Here is an 18,448-nt window from a genome sequence, read left to right on the forward strand (position 1 = left end):
TTTTTTTGTTTTTCTCATATTGCAGCCTGATGCTACAGTCAAAAAATGTTCTCATTCTCATTAATCTACACTCAGTACACCATCAAGACAAAGTGACACCAGAACTTTAATTGTTTTGCAGTTTTTGCAAATGAAAAAAAAAAAACTGAAATAGCACATTGACATAAACTCTTTGCAAAAACATTTGTGTGCATCAGGATTCTCGCCAATTTCACAGGAAGCTGGTCTTGTTCTGATATGATTTGCTTCAAATTTTACATGCATGATCAAGGTCTGCCCCTCTACACATTTGAATCTTGATTTCATGTCTTTGTTGTTGCGCCACTTATGCAAGATACCAGTAGAACCTCAAACATAATGTGTCCTATCTTCTTTGAGTTTTACAGGATAAATATCAGATCTGCCCTGATCACTTCTACATATCAGCATCTTTCTTTCTTTCATCTTTCAGCAAAAACCAAGCCATAAGGTCAAACTGCATGCAGAGCTCAGAGACAGCTCAGTGCAAAACACACAAGGATTGAGAAAGCAACTTATAATAAAGGGTGCTCTAATGAATGTCTTTATAGGAGCAAAAAACAGCTATAACGCTGGCTGATTAGAAATCTAGGTTTAAAATGGATAGTTTGTTTAATCTGAGATTTCAATGACAGTGTTTTGCAAGCAGCTGTCCAACATTAAACACATAAATGAAAGCTTAACTTTGTGGTTGTGTAAGCTGTGGTTGTGTAACTATAATATTTCATGACTTGTTATATCTGAGCAGCTAATATTCAAACTCTCTCTCTGAGAGGCAAATGCTACTACAAGAGATTCTGAATTACAATAAGGTTTGCTTCCATCTTTATTACCGCTACAGTGACATATTGCACAGGCCTTGGATGGTGTTGAGACTCTCTTCTGTTTGATTAGATTTTCATTTTAGTCCTTTTTTTTACTGACAGCCTGAGTCTTTATTTGTCAGGATTTAAGCTTTGGATGAAAAACAGATTTTGTTCACAGGGACAAAATCTTACTTGAAGCATGACAAATAAACCAAAATTCACACACACACACACGCATACACACAGCACTGACAAATTACAAGTCTTCATTTTTAGAAGATGTTCCTTCCTTCCTAGTCCTAGCCTATAACTAATATTCCTCTGAGTTTAAAGGCTAACTATGGCTGCATCAGCACTGAACACGCCGTCATGCACCTCAGGGTTCGGCCTTCCTGACTCTAATTTGATGTGGATATCTTGGATTGTCTTGCAACAGCAGCTTGCACTGAAAACTTTGAAATTGTCACCACTAGGAGGCGCTAGTAAGCATGATAAATCTCACCACATAGGGCCTAAACGTGTGCAGGTATGGACCCTTCATAATCCCAGAAAGTTTGAGTATGCACAGCTGAGTTAATAAAAACTTCCTGTTTCTTGAAACACATGCAAATTTGAAGGCTCTTATGGCTACACCCACACCTTTAGACTTGTAAAAAAAGGGACTTTTCATCATCAAGCTCTCTTCTAGCTCTGTACCAAAGTCAAGGGTCAATCAGATGAAATCTCTTGGACTAGTTAGATCAAATTTGACCCCTGGAAAAGACCAAACATTCAAATTTTGGCTAACTTATTTAAATAGGCTGATTTCCTGTTTTGTTTTGTTTTTTGTTTTTTTTTTTTTTTGTTTTGTTTTTTTTTTTGTGGATCTGGTCAAGCCGTAACTACACACCAAAATATTATAAATCTAGGTAAAAATGCTTTTTGACAGATTTTTTAAAAGCATGAATGATGAGGCTACTGAGGCAATTCCTGAGGGCCATTTTGAAACTTATATCAACTTTGCCTTTTTTTCCAGTTTTCCCACATATCGGTGCATGTCTAATCCCCCCAAAAAATGGGCAAAAGTGGTGGAAAAACAAAGCAACAATAGGTGCCCAGACTTGTGGTACAATTTTTGCAGTAAAAGCACACTAATACAGCCTTAAAACTTTTAGTTCTTATATCAACCATCGCCAAACTTTACAGGGATGATCATGCATGGACTCCTAATTAATCTATGCATCAATACCGTTCTTTGTCACAGTGCCCCCTTTTGCCAGTTAAACAGTTCCTTTTCTAAATTTTTTTATTTTTGGCTATAAAAAAACATTGAGCCTCCGCATACCATTCACGCAGCTTCATCTCCATTTCAAAATAAGGTGTTCTTGATGGCGCCAAATTACTTTAACCATTGTAACTTTTGTATACATCATTCTATGTTCTTCAACATTCTCTGTCAGCACAACAGTATCACACTGAAGATGCTTACGTACAAAGATTTCATCATAGCGCCCCCTACTGGCAACAGGAAATGACACAAATGGGCTTTAATCTTCATTCCTCTTTTTGTGATTGATCTATTAAGCTCTGATTTTGAAGAAAGGCCACACAACACAGACATGTTCCATTAAGGGATGTCTCACTGGCGAAGGCCAACATTTCAATGTCTCGCCAATTTGACAGGAAGTATAACTCTCAAAAAAACGTATGGTCGCCTTAAATTTTCACATATGATCAAGGTCTCTTCAAAGGTTAATTTTATCGATTTGCTGTTGCTCCCCTTACTGGCAACAGGAAGTGAGTAAATTGGGACATTCCTTTATTTCTATATGTTGTATTACAGGACCCCTAACTACTGATGGCGAGCATTACAGTTCTTACCAATTTCACAGGAAGCTGGTCTAGTTCTGATATCATTTGCTTCAAATTTTACATGTATGATTAAGGTCTGCCCCTCTACACATTTGAATGTTCATGTCATGGCTTTGTTGTAGTGCCACCCTTTAAACCACTAGCCCCTCTTACATAATGTGTTCTATCTTTTTTGAGTTTTACAGGATAAATATCAGGTCTGCCTGGATCACTGATCAGCATATTTCTTTGTCATACTGCCATCTACTGTTGAGGGGTAGTACTGCCTCATATACAAAGTGGACTTTAATATATTTTCTCTTAGATTTAAAATACTAAATTAACTTTGCGTATATCAGAGTTTAATTCAGTATTTTATATTTCATTTATACCTTATAGATGTAAGACGATGCATACAGAGTTTCTATGAAAGTTTGCATGTAGGGTTGCGTGATACTGCTAAATGAATAAAACACTTCATTATGCTCTTGGCAATGGTAAGAAATAGCACTGAAGTATGAATTATCTTTTTGAAACAGTCCCAGATAAGATAAGTACTGGTACATCTTTTTGTCAGTGGAGTCCCTAAAGAAGTGAAATTGTCCTTCCTAGGAGGACATCACTCTCTGGTCCTATTCTCTGAAAAAGTAAGAAGAGAAAGCACATATCCTTTTCCTTTCTCCCAGCCAGCTTATTGCAGGGATCTCTGCAGCTCTTCAGTGAAAAGTATTCTGTGGCTCTGCCATTATGTTTAACAAAGCCCAAGGTCAGTCTACGGCATGCTGTTATTGTCCTGAAAAGGCTGCTTTAGTCGATTTCCCTGGAGACCTGAAAGCATGAAATGGTTTGTGGATGGTTGCTGCAGTGACTCAGACAATATGAACAGATCAGAGGCTGTGACACACATTTTCCTCTCTGCACACCGCCTGTGCTGATGTGTTAGTAAGGGTGAAAGAGAGGCTGTGATTTTTCTAAGTGGATGCTAATTGGGTAGCATTAGAAGTGAGTTCACTCTTCTTGTGCATTGTGGTGTTGGAAAAAGGTTGCACTCAGAGAAACTATCTTGTCAACTAAAAGTTTAAAATGTCAAAAAAAGCTGGAACATAGAGGGATGCTAGTTAATTTAACTGCAAGTCTATGTAAATTGTAGTTAAAATGGGCAAAAATTAGTGTAAAAAGTGGTTGATATTCAGCAATTGGCAGAAAGTGGCAAGAATTGGTTCAGAAAAAGTGATGGAAAGGGTTTTAAATAGGGATGCACGATCCACTTTTTTTCAGTTCTGATCCGATTCTGATAAATATGTGCCGGTACTCATTCTGATATATGTATATACATATATATATATATATATATATATAAGAATTGTTGTTGGTATAATGTGTGAGGTTACATGAGGCTGTAGAAAACCACCCATCTCCTCTTATTAAAAAGCAAATAAATAAATAAATAAATTGAATTTAAATGTATTCCAAACAAATGTATTTGAACTACTACTAAAAAATAAATAATATTTATCAGTAAACTAATTTCCTATCATTTTTTATGTACATGGGCTTGAAATCCCTGTCTTTAATGCTTTTTAATGAAAAAAGAAAAAGCTTTTTAAGTGAAAAGAGGCCAAATATCAAAGCACAATATTAATCTGCAAAGAGGAACGAAGGCGCTAGTGGTGCTAACTTTCAGTGCTAGCCACACAGTACAGAGTATTATCAGGCTAGCAACACACCCACTCTTCTTTGTGTTCTCTCGTCTTTAGACTAGTTTTGACTATTCTGAATATAGATTTACGTTTAATCGACTAGGTAATTATACCGCTAAGAACATCCCTAACTAATAGTAGCTCAGTTACACACAGACTGTCTCGTGTTAGACTGCGGTGCGTTCATGGTCTACTGCAAACTGTAGGACGGATTTGGATCGGTCACTTGGATCAGCGCCATCAATCAGATATCTGATCCATTAATTAAGTTCATATCAGACTTGATACCAATATTGGATCAGATTGGTTACATCCCTAGTTTTAAATGGACAAAAATGGGTTTTAAGTGGCAAGAATGTGCTAAAATTGGCTTAATTGGTGTTAAAAGTGATTAAAAAGGATCCACATTTGGTCAAATTGGTGTAAAGTGGCACCAGTGTAATTTGAAAAATATTCTTAGGTTTTTAAGGCATCTAGTGACCCCATTTCAGTGTCTCACGACCCCAAGGTTGAGAACCGCTACAGTATTGTAATTAAAGGTTAAGAGCCTTTTTTAAAGTTTTATAGAAAAAGACTGCAGGAGCTGCACTGTGCACATCTCTGAGTTAAAGCGCTACCTGTAGGACTTGCTGATATGAGACATTGGTCTGTTTGTTTCTTCAGCCTGTAGAAGATTTTATAAACTTCAGCAAATGACCTGAGAGTTAATATAGCAGAGAGAGGCTTCATGATTTAAGTCCCGCTTTAGTGCTTTCTTTCTGACTGTCTCTCTCCCTTCTGCATGCATATGTCACATAAAACTGTAAATTATTATTTATTTATTTGAAATTAAGCACTGTAAAATCTTCATTGCAGCATGTTCTGAAGAGGCCTCAGCATACTGAGGTATTAAAGAAGACAACATATAGATACCAATCAAATAGAAACACGGTATTGACACAGTGACTGAGGCAGAGACCAGACTGTTCATCAGTCAGGATTCAACAGGTCATAGGAGCTGCTATACACCTGAAAAATGAGCCGTCCAGGTCAGGGGATGGTGTTAAATAGTCATTTTTTTATGTAGTGGTTTACCTCACAAACAAAAACGTGGTTAAAAAAGTTGAAAATGATCTCCCTCTGAAAAATAGATCATATTCCTGTAATGTACCAGCTTTTATAGGCAGTATTAGACCACTGTGTGAATGATGGAGCTTCATTTCCTGCTAGAATGTGAAATATTACACTCATGCACAAAGTACAAGATGTTGACATGATAAGCTAGGGCAGCCCCAAATATAGTAATGGAAATAGTCATATAACTATTGAATTTGTTTTCCTTTTGAATTTCAAACCTTTCTACTTCTGTTAGAGAACCTTTCTTCTGTGCAATAATGGCTGTTTTAAATAAACATACTGTTGTTCATATCTTGATAAAACCCCAAATTCTTCAAGACATATTTTCATGAGATTTTATCAGTGAAACAATTGAGAATTATGTTGATTTTTTTTAGCTGTATGTCTCTCCTTCAGCCGGGTCTCTGAGGGCTTAGCTCTTATTTGATACAAGAGCAGGGAGGGATCAAAGAAAAACATTGGAAACCACTTTGCTAGATGGTAGGAAGAAAAATGTGTTTTTGTTATCATTGATAAACCACTGCTTCTTCACAACGCCATACTTTAGTTCCTTTTTGATGTCTGATTAAATCTAGCTCCAAACCCAGCGTTATTTATTGTTATTATTTTAAGGAAACACATCTGTAACTTTATTCTTTTATAAATTGTTTTCCAAGTTCACACCAGTACATTGAAAGTTTCAGTGCTGTGGTCAAAGACTTCTGTACATCTCATGGCCATAACTGTCAAACTTATTCGCCAGATAAATGATGAGCTAAAAGATAATGAATGCTTTCACTTTAACGACTTCCTGCTATCTATCTAGTGCTATCACAGCGTTGCTGTCAAGACTGATATGATGTTTACCATTAACACTCAAAACACAGAACAGGAAATCTTTCAGTACAAACATTAAATAGTGTCTTTTCAATTAATGGAGGTCATGCAGTACTTTTAAAATGCTTTAATATTGAAATTCCCTGCATTTCCTTTTTTTTGTTGTTGTTGTCTTAACTTGAAACTGATATGAGTCCCTGCATTTTTGCATTTTGCAACTGGATTTTTTTAAGATATTCCTTCATTAGTCCCACAAGGGGAAACTCCAATTTACAGAAGCAAAAAGTATTGTAGACAAAGCAGGTCATTGGTGAAAATAACTCAATAGAAATAGAGGACAAATTAAAGTAGTGTACACAAGAGCATTACATGAATACAAAAATATGGAATATAAAACATCAACTTACAAATTATAAATAGTATCTACAAACTGTTATGCACAGGTTGGATATATATTGCAGATTGGGTATGGTGGAGATATTTCTATGTACACCTGTATACACAAATATACATACACAAATATATATATTAATATAAAAACATGTGTGCACACTTGCCACTTATCCCGTTCAGGGTTGCAGTGGTGGGGAGGCTGGAGCTCATCCCAGCTGTCATAGGGGGAGTGGTGAAGTGCACCCTGGACTGGTCCCTATGGCTGACATACAGTCAAACAACCAGACATGCCCAAAATAGCGTCTAGATTCAGAATGGAGTCAGAATTTAGAGTCATCAATTAATCTTACAAGCATGGTGGGAGGAAGCCTGAGTACCCAGAGAGAACCCACACACATGCACAGGGAGAACATGCAAACTTCAAACAGAGATCCTGACCTGGCAGTGAACCAGGAACCTTCTTGCTGTGAGGAAACAGCGCTATCCCTGTGCCACTGACCAGCCTGAACTCTTCAGTTTTTATTTAATGTAGGCCATGATTTATGCATAACAAGGGTCATAGATGATAAGACTGACAGTCTATTCTACTCTATTAAAGAATTCTTGAAAATATTTATAGAGGTACTCGGTGATGAGGAAATGGTGTTTTACTGCATGTTGACCAATAATCACCGTATGTATTGGAACCTTTCCAGGCTTTAATAACTGAACCGGCCTGTCAAGCTGCCAAATCCATTTATTTGTGATGTTTTCTGTGCGTTTAGGACTACGATCTGAGTCAACTGCAGCAGCCTGATGCTCTGGAACCAGAGTGCGTCAAGGTGGGAATCAGACGTTTGGATGAAAGGCCTCTCCATCATGACCACCAGTACCCCCTCCGCTCTGCTGCCCCCCACCCAGGAGACATCGGAGAATTCATCCATGAGGTACTACTGCACTCTCCCTGACAGTAAATACATCTGGATCAGTAAATCTCATGGTGTCTTTTCCCAACTAAATCTTTATGGTAATATTCTCGTGTCAAGTGGCAGTATAAACCAGTGAGCGTGACCACAGCAGAGGAGAGTGTCTCATCCTCACACACTGATACTCAATCTGTTTGCCCAGATTATATTCTGGTGTCGGAAACATGCACTTCTCAGCACACAGGAAGTGATGAATCACAAGTTGAGTGAAATACAAACTGTTTGTCAGCAGTAAGCAAACACTGTGTCCAGAAAAAGCTGGATTTGCCGCTGTTAGATCTCATGCTTCTCTCATCCCTTTTTCCATCCTTTGGTATAAACCATCAAAGGCTGGCCGCGATGTGTGCAGTTTACCTCATCACCTTACAGGATTTAGGGATATTGAAGATGAAACATGTTCTTTTCAGACTGATGTGCTTAGTTGCTATTCTGAGCTGCCTGTGCAGACACTCCTTCACTGTAACATTCACACACTTTGATTACTGCTAATTAAAACAGAAAGCAGCGTCTATGGCACAGATAGCATCATAAAAGTTTAGCTGATATAAAAATATTCCTGATTCTTGGCTCAGTTTTATATTCCACCCCCTAGTTATGTACAAAATAGATACATATATTTCAGTGGTCAGTCAGTAATATTCTATATGTGGTTAGAAATGCAGCAGAATTAGTTTGTTTGGTAAAAACCCATACTTGGCAGAGAAACACTGAGAGCACAGTGTCTGTGTTTTCTGAATTGGATTTGCTAATGGTCCAGATAAGCTAGCCCCAGACGAACTTATCCACAGCCTGACTACATAATTGAAGGTAAATCCATTGAGTTTTGTTAATCCCAGAGTGTCTGCAGCCATCTTAATGTCCTTAAGAGGGCAGATCAGGAGATTCTGCTATTGTGTTCAGCTTTCTTCTACTATTCATGAACGATTTCTTTTACTTGTTGCTGTACATAGCCCAGAACAGAATGACAGTTTGATTTTACATAAAATTTACTCAATAGATATATGAAGCTGCATTAAACACAAGTTCAGTTGGCCATTATTTATATTTTAAAGAAAAATCTATGTGGGTGTCCATTTCAAATATTTTAAATCTTGTCTGAACCATCAGACAAGACGCTATGTCACCAAACACTGCACATCACCACAAAAACACCATCGTCACTGGGATGGCAGCATCATGTTGTGGGAATGCTTCTCAGCAGCTGGCTCTAGAAGGCTTGTAAAGGCTTGGAGACTAATGAAAGAGACCACAAGAAACCTATGACTGCTCTAAAAGAGTGAAAAGCTTCAGCGGCTGAGATGGGAGAGACTCTGGATACAACAACTGTTGCCTGAGTTCTTCACCAGTCAAAGCTTTAGGGGGGAGTGGCAAAGAGTAAGTCACTGTTGAAGAAAACTTGCATTAAATTTAGACTAGAGTTTGCCAAAAGGCATGTGGGAGACTCCATGGTCAAGTGGAAAAAAAGTTCTTTGGTCTTATGAGACCAAAAAGGTGCCTTTTGGACAATCTTATTCAGTCTGCAATGACCCAAAGCATACAGCAAAAACTTCACAGAATGGTTTAAAGACAACAAGGTGAATGTTCTGAAGTGGTCAAGTTAAAGCCCAGACATCATTCAAATAGAGAAGTTGTGGCTGAACCAGAGCAGCGTCCTCAAGAATGAGTACAAATTCATTCATACCAATGAGAGGGAGCAAATGCAGGGTCTGAATGTGTAATGTTCATCGAGAAAGTGCGCAACTTGGAGCAACTCAACAAAGTGCTGGAGTCGGAGTTGACTGCGCTGCGCCAACGACAGACCGAGCTGTCCAAGCTCTACCTACAGGAGATCCTTGAGCTGTGCTCCCAGCTAGAGGGGCTGAACCGGGAGAAGTCCAAGCTCCTGATTGAGAGGGATGGTATTGAAGAGGACCTGCAGAAGCTCAGGGGAAAGTGCGAAGAGGAGTTCCATGCCCGGGAGGAGGCGGAGGCCATGCCCATGGCTTTACAGAAAGATGTGGATGATGGTGCCGTTGGACCTGGAAAACAAGATGGAATCTCTGCTGAAGACTTCCTCAGGAAGGAACACCTGACAGAGTCTGAGCAGTTTTGCATGGAAGAATGGAGTAAAATAACAGTGTCCAGATGTACAAGCCTGATTGAGACCTATCCACACAGACTCAGTGCTGTGATTGCAGCCAAAGGTTCATCTACTAAATACTGAGATGAAGTAGCTGAATATCTATGCACACATCTCAAATCTTGCCAGTTACTGAAAAAATCAGCATTACCCTCTAGAACTGGACTTGAAAGTTAAATATTTAAAACTCCTTAATAATACCAACACATGGGTTCAGCTCTATTTAAAAGGTGAGCTAACTGTGTTTAAATATGTCATTAGTGTCTGTTTGCTCTGCCTCATAAAAACACTCTCTCAGATGGATTAACATGACTGTCAGAGTTAATCAGATAGACTGCTTAAAGAGACTGAACTCTTCCTCTCACTGGTCTGATATCTAGTCATCTTATCCTGAGAGCGCGGCATCCCGACAGTGGGGCATCTCCACCATGAGGAGTCATCATTTTCAATGCAGTTGATACGTGTCACTCTCTGTGTGTTAACTGCTTCCATATTGTTTGACTGCTCAAGAATGTGTGTGTTTTTGGTCGGGCTGTATAAAGACATCTGCCAAGCTGAGCTATGAATAATGAGAGGGAGCTGTCAGACATGGCAAGCTGATCTAGACAGCTTAATCCAGCAGACATGACAAGCTGATGCTTCTCGTCCTGCCTCTCCCTCTCCCTCTCTCTGTGTTAATTCACTCCACCAGTGGAGTTTCAAAGAGACAGGAGTGTCTTCGAGTCAGGCGACAGACGTGGTCCAAAAATTATTTCCACGGCTTATCAGATTTGCAGCTTTCATTTCCACCATCCTGGACAACAGGGAGAGGAAAAGACCACCTATCCTTTAGCCTGTACGCTTGGGCTAAATGTTTCAGATGTTTTTTTCAAAGGTTGTTTATTTTAATGTATTTTATTTTTTTATTTATGCACACAAATTTTTTTAGTGGGCACACAAAAACTGTGTTTGAAAGAGCGCATGAGGGGGAGGTGCTTTTAAGTTGGAGCTACACTGGGTAATCTGCTGAATCTCTTCCTGGAGATGGAGGCAGCATCTGTCCAGTCTGACCTAAATCCTTCTCTGGTCTACTCTCCTCTGTAATCCCTCCTTCCCTCATACTCCCCCAGCACTCCCTACTGTCCATCTCAGCCCTGACACACTCCAGCACGCTCTGACAAATAAACACAGCCTTTCCTCTTCACTCTCCCTCTTCTTCTCCCGTGCTTTGATCTCCTCCATATCCTCCACTCTTTCACATGCTGTTGGGGGAGTTTAACATGGGTCTTACACTGCTCTGCTTGGATATGAAAGCATGAGCACAGGTTACCATAATACCCTTAGGTTTACTTTACAGTTACTATAGAAATATTATAGGATTACTATAATCCTGCACTAGACATCACCGGTCTTGTCTTGTAGTCTTGTAGCTCTCTCAGCCATAAATTCTGCTTTTTGTGGATTCTGAAATTCTCTACAGTTTTGACTGTTGCACAACCATGAGGAAATATCTAATGCAGAATTAAAATGTGTATTTTTATGCACCTAAAGATGGTAGTTCCCCAAAAGAGAACCACACAAAATTGAACTTTGGGTAGAAGTGATAGAAGAAGACATCTCCAATCATTTACTGGTGGCATGAGTTTGGTCTGAATTTACTGTTCTTTATCATGCTAAACACAGGTCAGTCTTATTCTTACTTGTGTGATCACAGTCAGTTCATTAACATGGTGTTGAAAACAGTCTAGTTATGATAATGTTACTAAAACTGGACATTGAAACACATGAAAACTCGCTTGTTCAGTTGAGATAGTACTGAATCATGTGTATTGAAGCCGGACTAACAGATAATGTATCGGGGGTCACTTTATACCAGGGGTACCAATAATTAGTCCAGCTGACTTTTGGCACCAATATTTGGTATTCTGACAACAATTGGTATCAGAGTTTTAATTCTACTGATTACAGATATGTTATATTAATTAAAAAGTCCATCACTTTGGCTCTGCAGCATGTGAGTCTTCCCCTCTAGCTCCTCTCTCCCTCACTCACACTCTCTTCTAATGTCCTTTCGCTAACACTACCTGATGGTTGAGACGTCACATGACTTCTAGCCAATCAACACTCCAGTCTGACTTTTAATATGTCAAGGAAATGCAGCGGTTATACCTGGGGTTGTTCCAATCTGATACCAGTATCGGAAATACGTCCCATACGACTTAAAATGCAGGTATCTGTATCAGTGAGTAAACGAGTTTATGCACCGATCCGATAGATCCGCTGCCTCTTACTTGTTTTTCCTCCTGAAGCTCACCGTTGTGTCATCCTGTTGACGCTATTGATAACTTTGAATCTCTTGCGGCAGCATTTTCAGCCAGCCTGGAACTTGTGTGACTTTTCAGGACTTTAATGTTTAAATCCACACTAGTTACCCAGAGATTGAACATCTTTTAATCCACTTTAATCGGATTACAATCATTTATTACCGCTAGCCTGAATGCTAACCGCCATATTTGTTTGGGTCAGTTGCAGGCTGTTCCGTAATCACGTCATGGTGCCTGAGTAGAACATAAAAGAGAGAGGTAGAGAGAGAGAGAAATTGTGATGCAGCCCCCCGTATTATTATTTTAACATTTAGGAGTAAAACTCAATAATCAGCAGAAAAACAACTTTAGGGTCACAGAGATGCTGTACATTATGATTCTATTTGTTGAGCCATGTTCTGAGTCAAATATAGGTCTAAAATAATTTGCCTCTTGACTGTAACTGTAACATTAACAATCTCTTAGAGCTCGCATTTTTTATGTTATTTAACACCCCATTAGGCCGGCCACACACTACAGGATTATAAGGCTGATTTGAGGCAAGATTTTCATCCCACAATGATCATGGGGGCTTATCCCAAGTGAAAAGGGCAGTAGGCCAGTTTGTTGTTTTTGTCATAATATGTATTCCCTGTTGGATTGTTGTTATGTACTGTACTGCTGTGCTCTGTATTTATTGTTGGCCTGATGGATTGGTTGAATGGTTTGTATTTCTGCTGACTGCAAAGCAAATTGCCCATATTGGGATAATAAAGACAGCCTTGAACCTTGAACCTAGCTATCATTGGCTTATTAACCTAGATGCATATTGCTTTTATGTTCGTATTTTGTGAAGTTCTCTGAATGATTCAAAATTCAAGAATGAAAGTTATACAAGATCTTGCTACCCTGAATGTCAAAGTCTTTCTTTGCTTCCTTCTGATCTTCATTTATTTTCAGCCAAATAAGAATCATAAATCAGCTCCAACCTTTATTTAATACTAGGTGCAGGTTTAAAATAAGTGTGTGCAGTTTAGAAATGTCTTGTATTGTTAAATCAGATAAGTATGATGGCTCCACCACTATTATTTTTCATTTGAACCCGTCTGTATTTCTCCATTTTTCTCTCCAGGGCCTGAAGGCGGCAGACAACGACCCCACCGCCCCCCCTTACGACTCTCTGCTGGTCTTCGACTACGAGGGCAGTGGCTCTGATGCCGGCTCCCTCAGCTCCCTGCACTCCTCCTCAAGCTGCGGAGACCAGGACTACGACTACCTCGGCGACTGGGGACCACGCTTTCGCAAGCTGGCCGACCTGTATGGCGGAGGGGATGATTAGAACCCTAAACCCCTGACAACAACCCCAATCCACCCCACTTCACCCTTGCTCCAAGGCTCAGGTGGTGGATTGGGTTAATGGAGAGGAGAACACGGGGGTAATGATCGGCACTTCTGTATTACCACGGGACAGCTTGTAAAGAGTCTCGCTGCCCCCTCGATGACGGTTAATGACACTAGGGACCATTCTGACTCCTGGCCTAGCAAGGCCTGGCACCGGCTAGCATTCAGGCTAATGAACATGATCATCTGAGCATTAGCCCCTGTGCTAACAAATGTGAGCAGCTAGAACAGTGCAGAAGGGATGTTGTCTCTATTATGGTGAAGAGCTACAACAGCCATGCTACAGATGCTCATTTACACTTGAATCTCACAGAACAGGAGCACTGGGGTCAAATGTGCCTTTTTGTACATTCTTTTGATTGTGTTCAGTCTTAATTCTGTACATTGCTTTAAAGCTCCTGGTGTTTTACAACGGCGACTGGAGGAGCACTTCGCCATGATGGTTTGTGTGACTGTGTGTGTGTGTGTCTGGATGTATGTATGTGGATTCCACCTCATTACCAGGATGTGTGTGTAAAAGTATGTATGAGTCATTTCCACAGAGACACACTGGATGGACACTAAAGGGCAAAGCCTACTATGAGAAGCCTTGGATGATCCAAACTGCAAAAACGTGGCTTTACTGTGCAGCTCTGGGGGTTGAACATTGCTTCATCCTATCCGTTTTAGTCAAGAAATAAAATCTGCACTGATGTAGGCTTAAAAAATGTACATTTTCTTTTAACATGAATGCCAAATTCTAAGGCTACCACATCTGTTGTTGTTAAAATAGGAAATGGACCACCTTTCGCTCATTTTTGAGCATGTCTGTGTGCATAAACCACAGCTTCATTTCCCTGCATTGCTCAAGTATTAATCAGATTGCCAGTCTTTGTCTAGAAAGGCAGCTAATATCATAAGTTTCAATTTTCTTTCTGCTCTCCTTTGCTGATTTTCCTCTATAAAATAGCATCAAATAGCATCAAATCAATGCAAAGCTTTGATTAATTTGCCATGAAGAAAGGCTGCTTTCAACATTCATACAGAGCTGATATTTGCCGCACTGTATTTCAACACCTTACCAGCAGACAATGTTATCCGAAGTGCTGTTTGATTAGTATGATTACAGTGCCTATGGAAAGTATTCACCCCCTTTTATTGATTTAATAAATCAATCATGGTCAATTTAATTTGGCTTTTTGACAAAAAAAAATAATGTCAAAGAGAACAGATTTCTATAAAGTACCCTCAATTAAATAAGAATATGTAATGTAAAATAAGTTATGGCATAAGTGACTGACCTAATTCAACAGAGGTCCAGCCAATTGCTTCTCAAAGTCTCACAATCAGTGTAAGGGGGATCACCTGAGTGCAGTGAGTGTGTCTCACATGATTGTAGTATAAAGACACGTGTCTGGAAGGTCCTCACTGGTTAATCAGTATTCTTGGCTGCCATTGCACCATGAAGACAAAAAAAACACTCCAAGCAACTCAGAGAAAAGGTTATTGAAAAGTAAAAGTGAGGGACTGGACACAAAAAACATTGCAAGGCACTGAACATCCAACGGATTTCAGTCAAATCCATCATCAAGAAATGGAAGGAATATGGCACATGTGTAAATCTGTCTAGATCAGGCCATCCTGGAAAACCAAGTGACTGTGCAAGAAGAAGACAAGTGAGAAAGGCCTCCAAGACACCTTTGACTCTGAAGGAGTTATCAGCTTCAGGAGCTGAGATAGGAAAGACTCTGCATACAACAACTGTTGGCCAGGTTCTTCACCAGTCAAAGCTTTATGGAAGAGTGAAAAAGGGATGTGGGAGACTCCATGGTCAAATGGAGAAAGTTCTTTGGTCTGATGGCCATTAGATAAGACGCTATGTTTGGTAGACACCAAACAGCATACATGATTACAGACACTCCATCCCCACTGTGCACAATGGTGGCAGCATCGTGCTGTGGGGATGCTTCTCAGCAGCCAGCCTTGGAGGGCTCAGAAAGGTAGTGGGTAAAATGAATGTGGCAAAACATAAAGTCCTTGGGGACAATTATATTCAAGACAATGACCTGAAGCCTACAGCAAAAGAAATGGTTTAAAGACAACAAGGTGAATGTTCTGGAGTGGCTGAATCAAAGTTTAGATCTCAGTTCAATAGAGAATCTGTGGCTGGACTTGAAATGGGCTGTTCATGCCTGATCCTCATGCAACCAGGCAGTGCTTGAGCAGTTTTGCAAAGAAGAATGGAGTAAAAATGCAGTGTCGAGATGTAAAAGCCTGAATGCGACTTATCCACACAGACACAGTGCTGTGATTGCAGCTAAAGGTCCATTTTTATTCAGTTGACATTACCTTGCAGAAATCTGTTCTCACTATGACATTAAGGGGTTTTTTTTGGGCAAAAAGCCAAATAATACTGACCGTGATTGATAAGAGAATCAATAACAGGGTAAAACATCCAAGGGGGTGAATTCTTCTTATGGGACTGTATGTCCTTCACAACCTAAAATCGGATGTAGTTCATCCTTTTGTCACATAAAATACATTCACAGAGTGGTGAAGAAAAGAGATAAAGTACATGTTCATTTATGTGTTTTGTACAAATGAAAAAGAGAGAAAAGCAACAAAAAAATGAAGGCCACAAGCATAAAAAAGAGAAAAAGAATCCAAAACCATGTGAAGTACTTTGGATTGCAAAGCAGCAGTAACATCTATTAAAATTCCCATCATGAAGAGAAAGAATTGAGTAATAAAAAATCAGATTAAAATGATGGGGAGAATAGGAAAAAAATGTGTCCAGATGTTAGTTCAGTAGATGTGGTCTGGATGCCCTTTTCATGCCCAGATTTAAATGATCAGCGTATGGAGATGAATCCTGCCTTATTCTCTCCTCTTTGGCTCTAAATGAACAGTCTGACACCTTTCATCTGTAATGCCTAATTCTGACATAAAAAGGAAAACCAGAATGTGAAACAGAGGAAGAAAACACATTAACCAACTGCTATTTCAACAGTTAGCGCTGACAAATTTAAGCAATTATATTAATTTAACTTCACTTATTTTATAATTGCACTTGCATATGTTGCAGCTCGTCTTGTTTTGAGCCATCTGTAGATCATTTGTCTATGAAAGTTGAAAAATCCATCCCACAGTTTGGTCTTCAGCAACTTCTTTCCAGATTTCCTGACACTTAACAGACATGTTTATAAATTCAGAGGTTTGAGGCTCTGGTTTAAGAAACTAAAAAAGTATTGACATGTTGTACAAAGTTTCTTAAGACTCAGAAAGTGTCAAATTATAGCCACATATGTTTTAATGTTGTCTGATTTCTATCCTCTTGCAGATCTATCCAACTCTGTGGCTTTTCTTATGACAGTATGACCCCCTCTATACATACTCTTTTTTTCTTGTGAATTCCATTTTTCTCACTCTTATAATAGTAAAAATCAAAATGTCATTTCATGCAAATCTCTTGTAGGCCTTGATACAATTTAAAATCAGATGGGCAAATTTCATCAGTCAGTTTTTTGATTGCTTAACAGTTTTGAATTTCAAACCCCTATATTATATTCAGAGTCAAAGTTAGAGAGTAGTCATAAATAAAGTCCTTAATTTATGGTGAGATACGTATTAGACAAACTCAAAGCGCTACAGTAAAGCTGCATTTTTCAAGTTTGGGGCTCCAAAGCTTATGAGAAGACATGTACAGTAATGCTAGACTTTAGATAGATCCCTTCTGTTATTTTTTTAATTTTTTATTATTTTTGCTTTTATCACAATGTAACTTATGCAGCTGATTGCTAGCTAATAAAGGGAGACATCGGTCCTTGTTTTGTAGCAAAGATACTTCTCGATACTCTGCTGTGGTGGATTAAATACAAAAAGGCAATGTTCTTCTGTGGCTGATGGTTTGCCTTAGTGTTCTCTGGTACTGTCCAACTGGCTACTCACTGTAAACTGAAACATGTACAGATTGTATTTTTTCTCTTGTTGTTCTTTTGGCCGTGGTCTCTGACAATGACATGCTAATATCCTGATCCTTGTATATGTGTAATTTGGATTACAAATTAAAACATTTTTGCATGTTTTTATCTTTTCATTATGGGAAACAGTATTTTTCAGATCCAAATAAACAGCAAAAGAGTAAAACTCCAATCACACAAACATAAACACAGTTATCTAAGCAGTCAGGTTAATGCTGACACATAGTTTACTTTAAAATCAAAATCATAGGATCACTTTCAGTCTGCAAGATGCTGACACATGCATCTTCATGACCACCATCATGCTCTGTATGCAACCAGATGTGATTCAAAATTTGCCCCCACTCGTTTTGTATTGCAGTGACCTGCTTGTCCACACATAACGTCTTGGCATACATAGCTGACCAAGCTGGCAGCCCCAACTGTTTATCCCTCATTAGAACACACTCGTCCAATTAAAGATGTAAGTGTTGACAGAACTTCGATTAAAGTGAACAAGTGAGCAGTGGAGGTGAGCTGTATGGATCCTAAGGCTAAGGGCTAAATGTTATAGAAAAATCCAACAGATTTATTATTGCTGAGTGAACAAACAAGTTGATACGACTTATATTAAGTTTTTTTTAAATCAATATTTATTTGTTATAACAATGCTTCTTGGTAATAAATCTTTTACTGTTGAAAGCCTGTTTATTCCCCTTTTAAATGGTGCCACATTTGTAAGGAACATGCATTTGTGGGATGAGCAGCAGAGCTGAGTATGTGGGTTGCACCCTTGAAAAATTAGTCAAATTTTCTCTGCCAATGCTAAATGGCTTATTCTACCGTTGACTCTTGTTTGGTGGACTGGATGACTGAGGATATATTTGTAATTTAACAATTCATTCATTTAACAAACAGGAGTCTCTGTATGCGGAAGAACCATACACAGCCATGACAGCCTGGCATCTCTTCATGCTGGTCACCAGCCTGGTCACACACTGCTGTGGGATGGCATCCCATTATTCAACCAGCATTTGCTGCAAGTCAGCCAATGTGGTTGTGTT

At 39.1% G+C, this 18,448-nt stretch overlaps 1 protein-coding gene across 1 annotated transcript in view; it reads left to right on the plus strand.

The window, feature by feature from the left end:
- Positions 1-17,499, plus strand: part of LOC121512126 (cadherin-2-like) — a 128,484-nt gene extending 110,985 nt beyond the window's left edge. Inside the window, exons 15-16 of the mRNA XM_041791205.1 lie at positions 7,444-7,605; positions 13,178-17,499. Coding sequence (XP_041647139.1) covers positions 7,444-7,605; positions 13,178-13,384 — 369 coding nt within the window. The 3' untranslated portion in view covers positions 13,385-17,499. The remainder of the gene's footprint in view (positions 1-7,443; positions 7,606-13,177) is intronic.
- Positions 17,500-18,448: the final 949 nt, after the last annotated feature.

This window comes from Cheilinus undulatus, linkage group 7 (genome assembly GCF_018320785.1).
Source record: "Cheilinus undulatus linkage group 7, ASM1832078v1, whole genome shotgun sequence".
NCBI classification, from domain to species: Eukaryota; Metazoa; Chordata; class Actinopteri; order Labriformes; family Labridae; genus Cheilinus; species Cheilinus undulatus.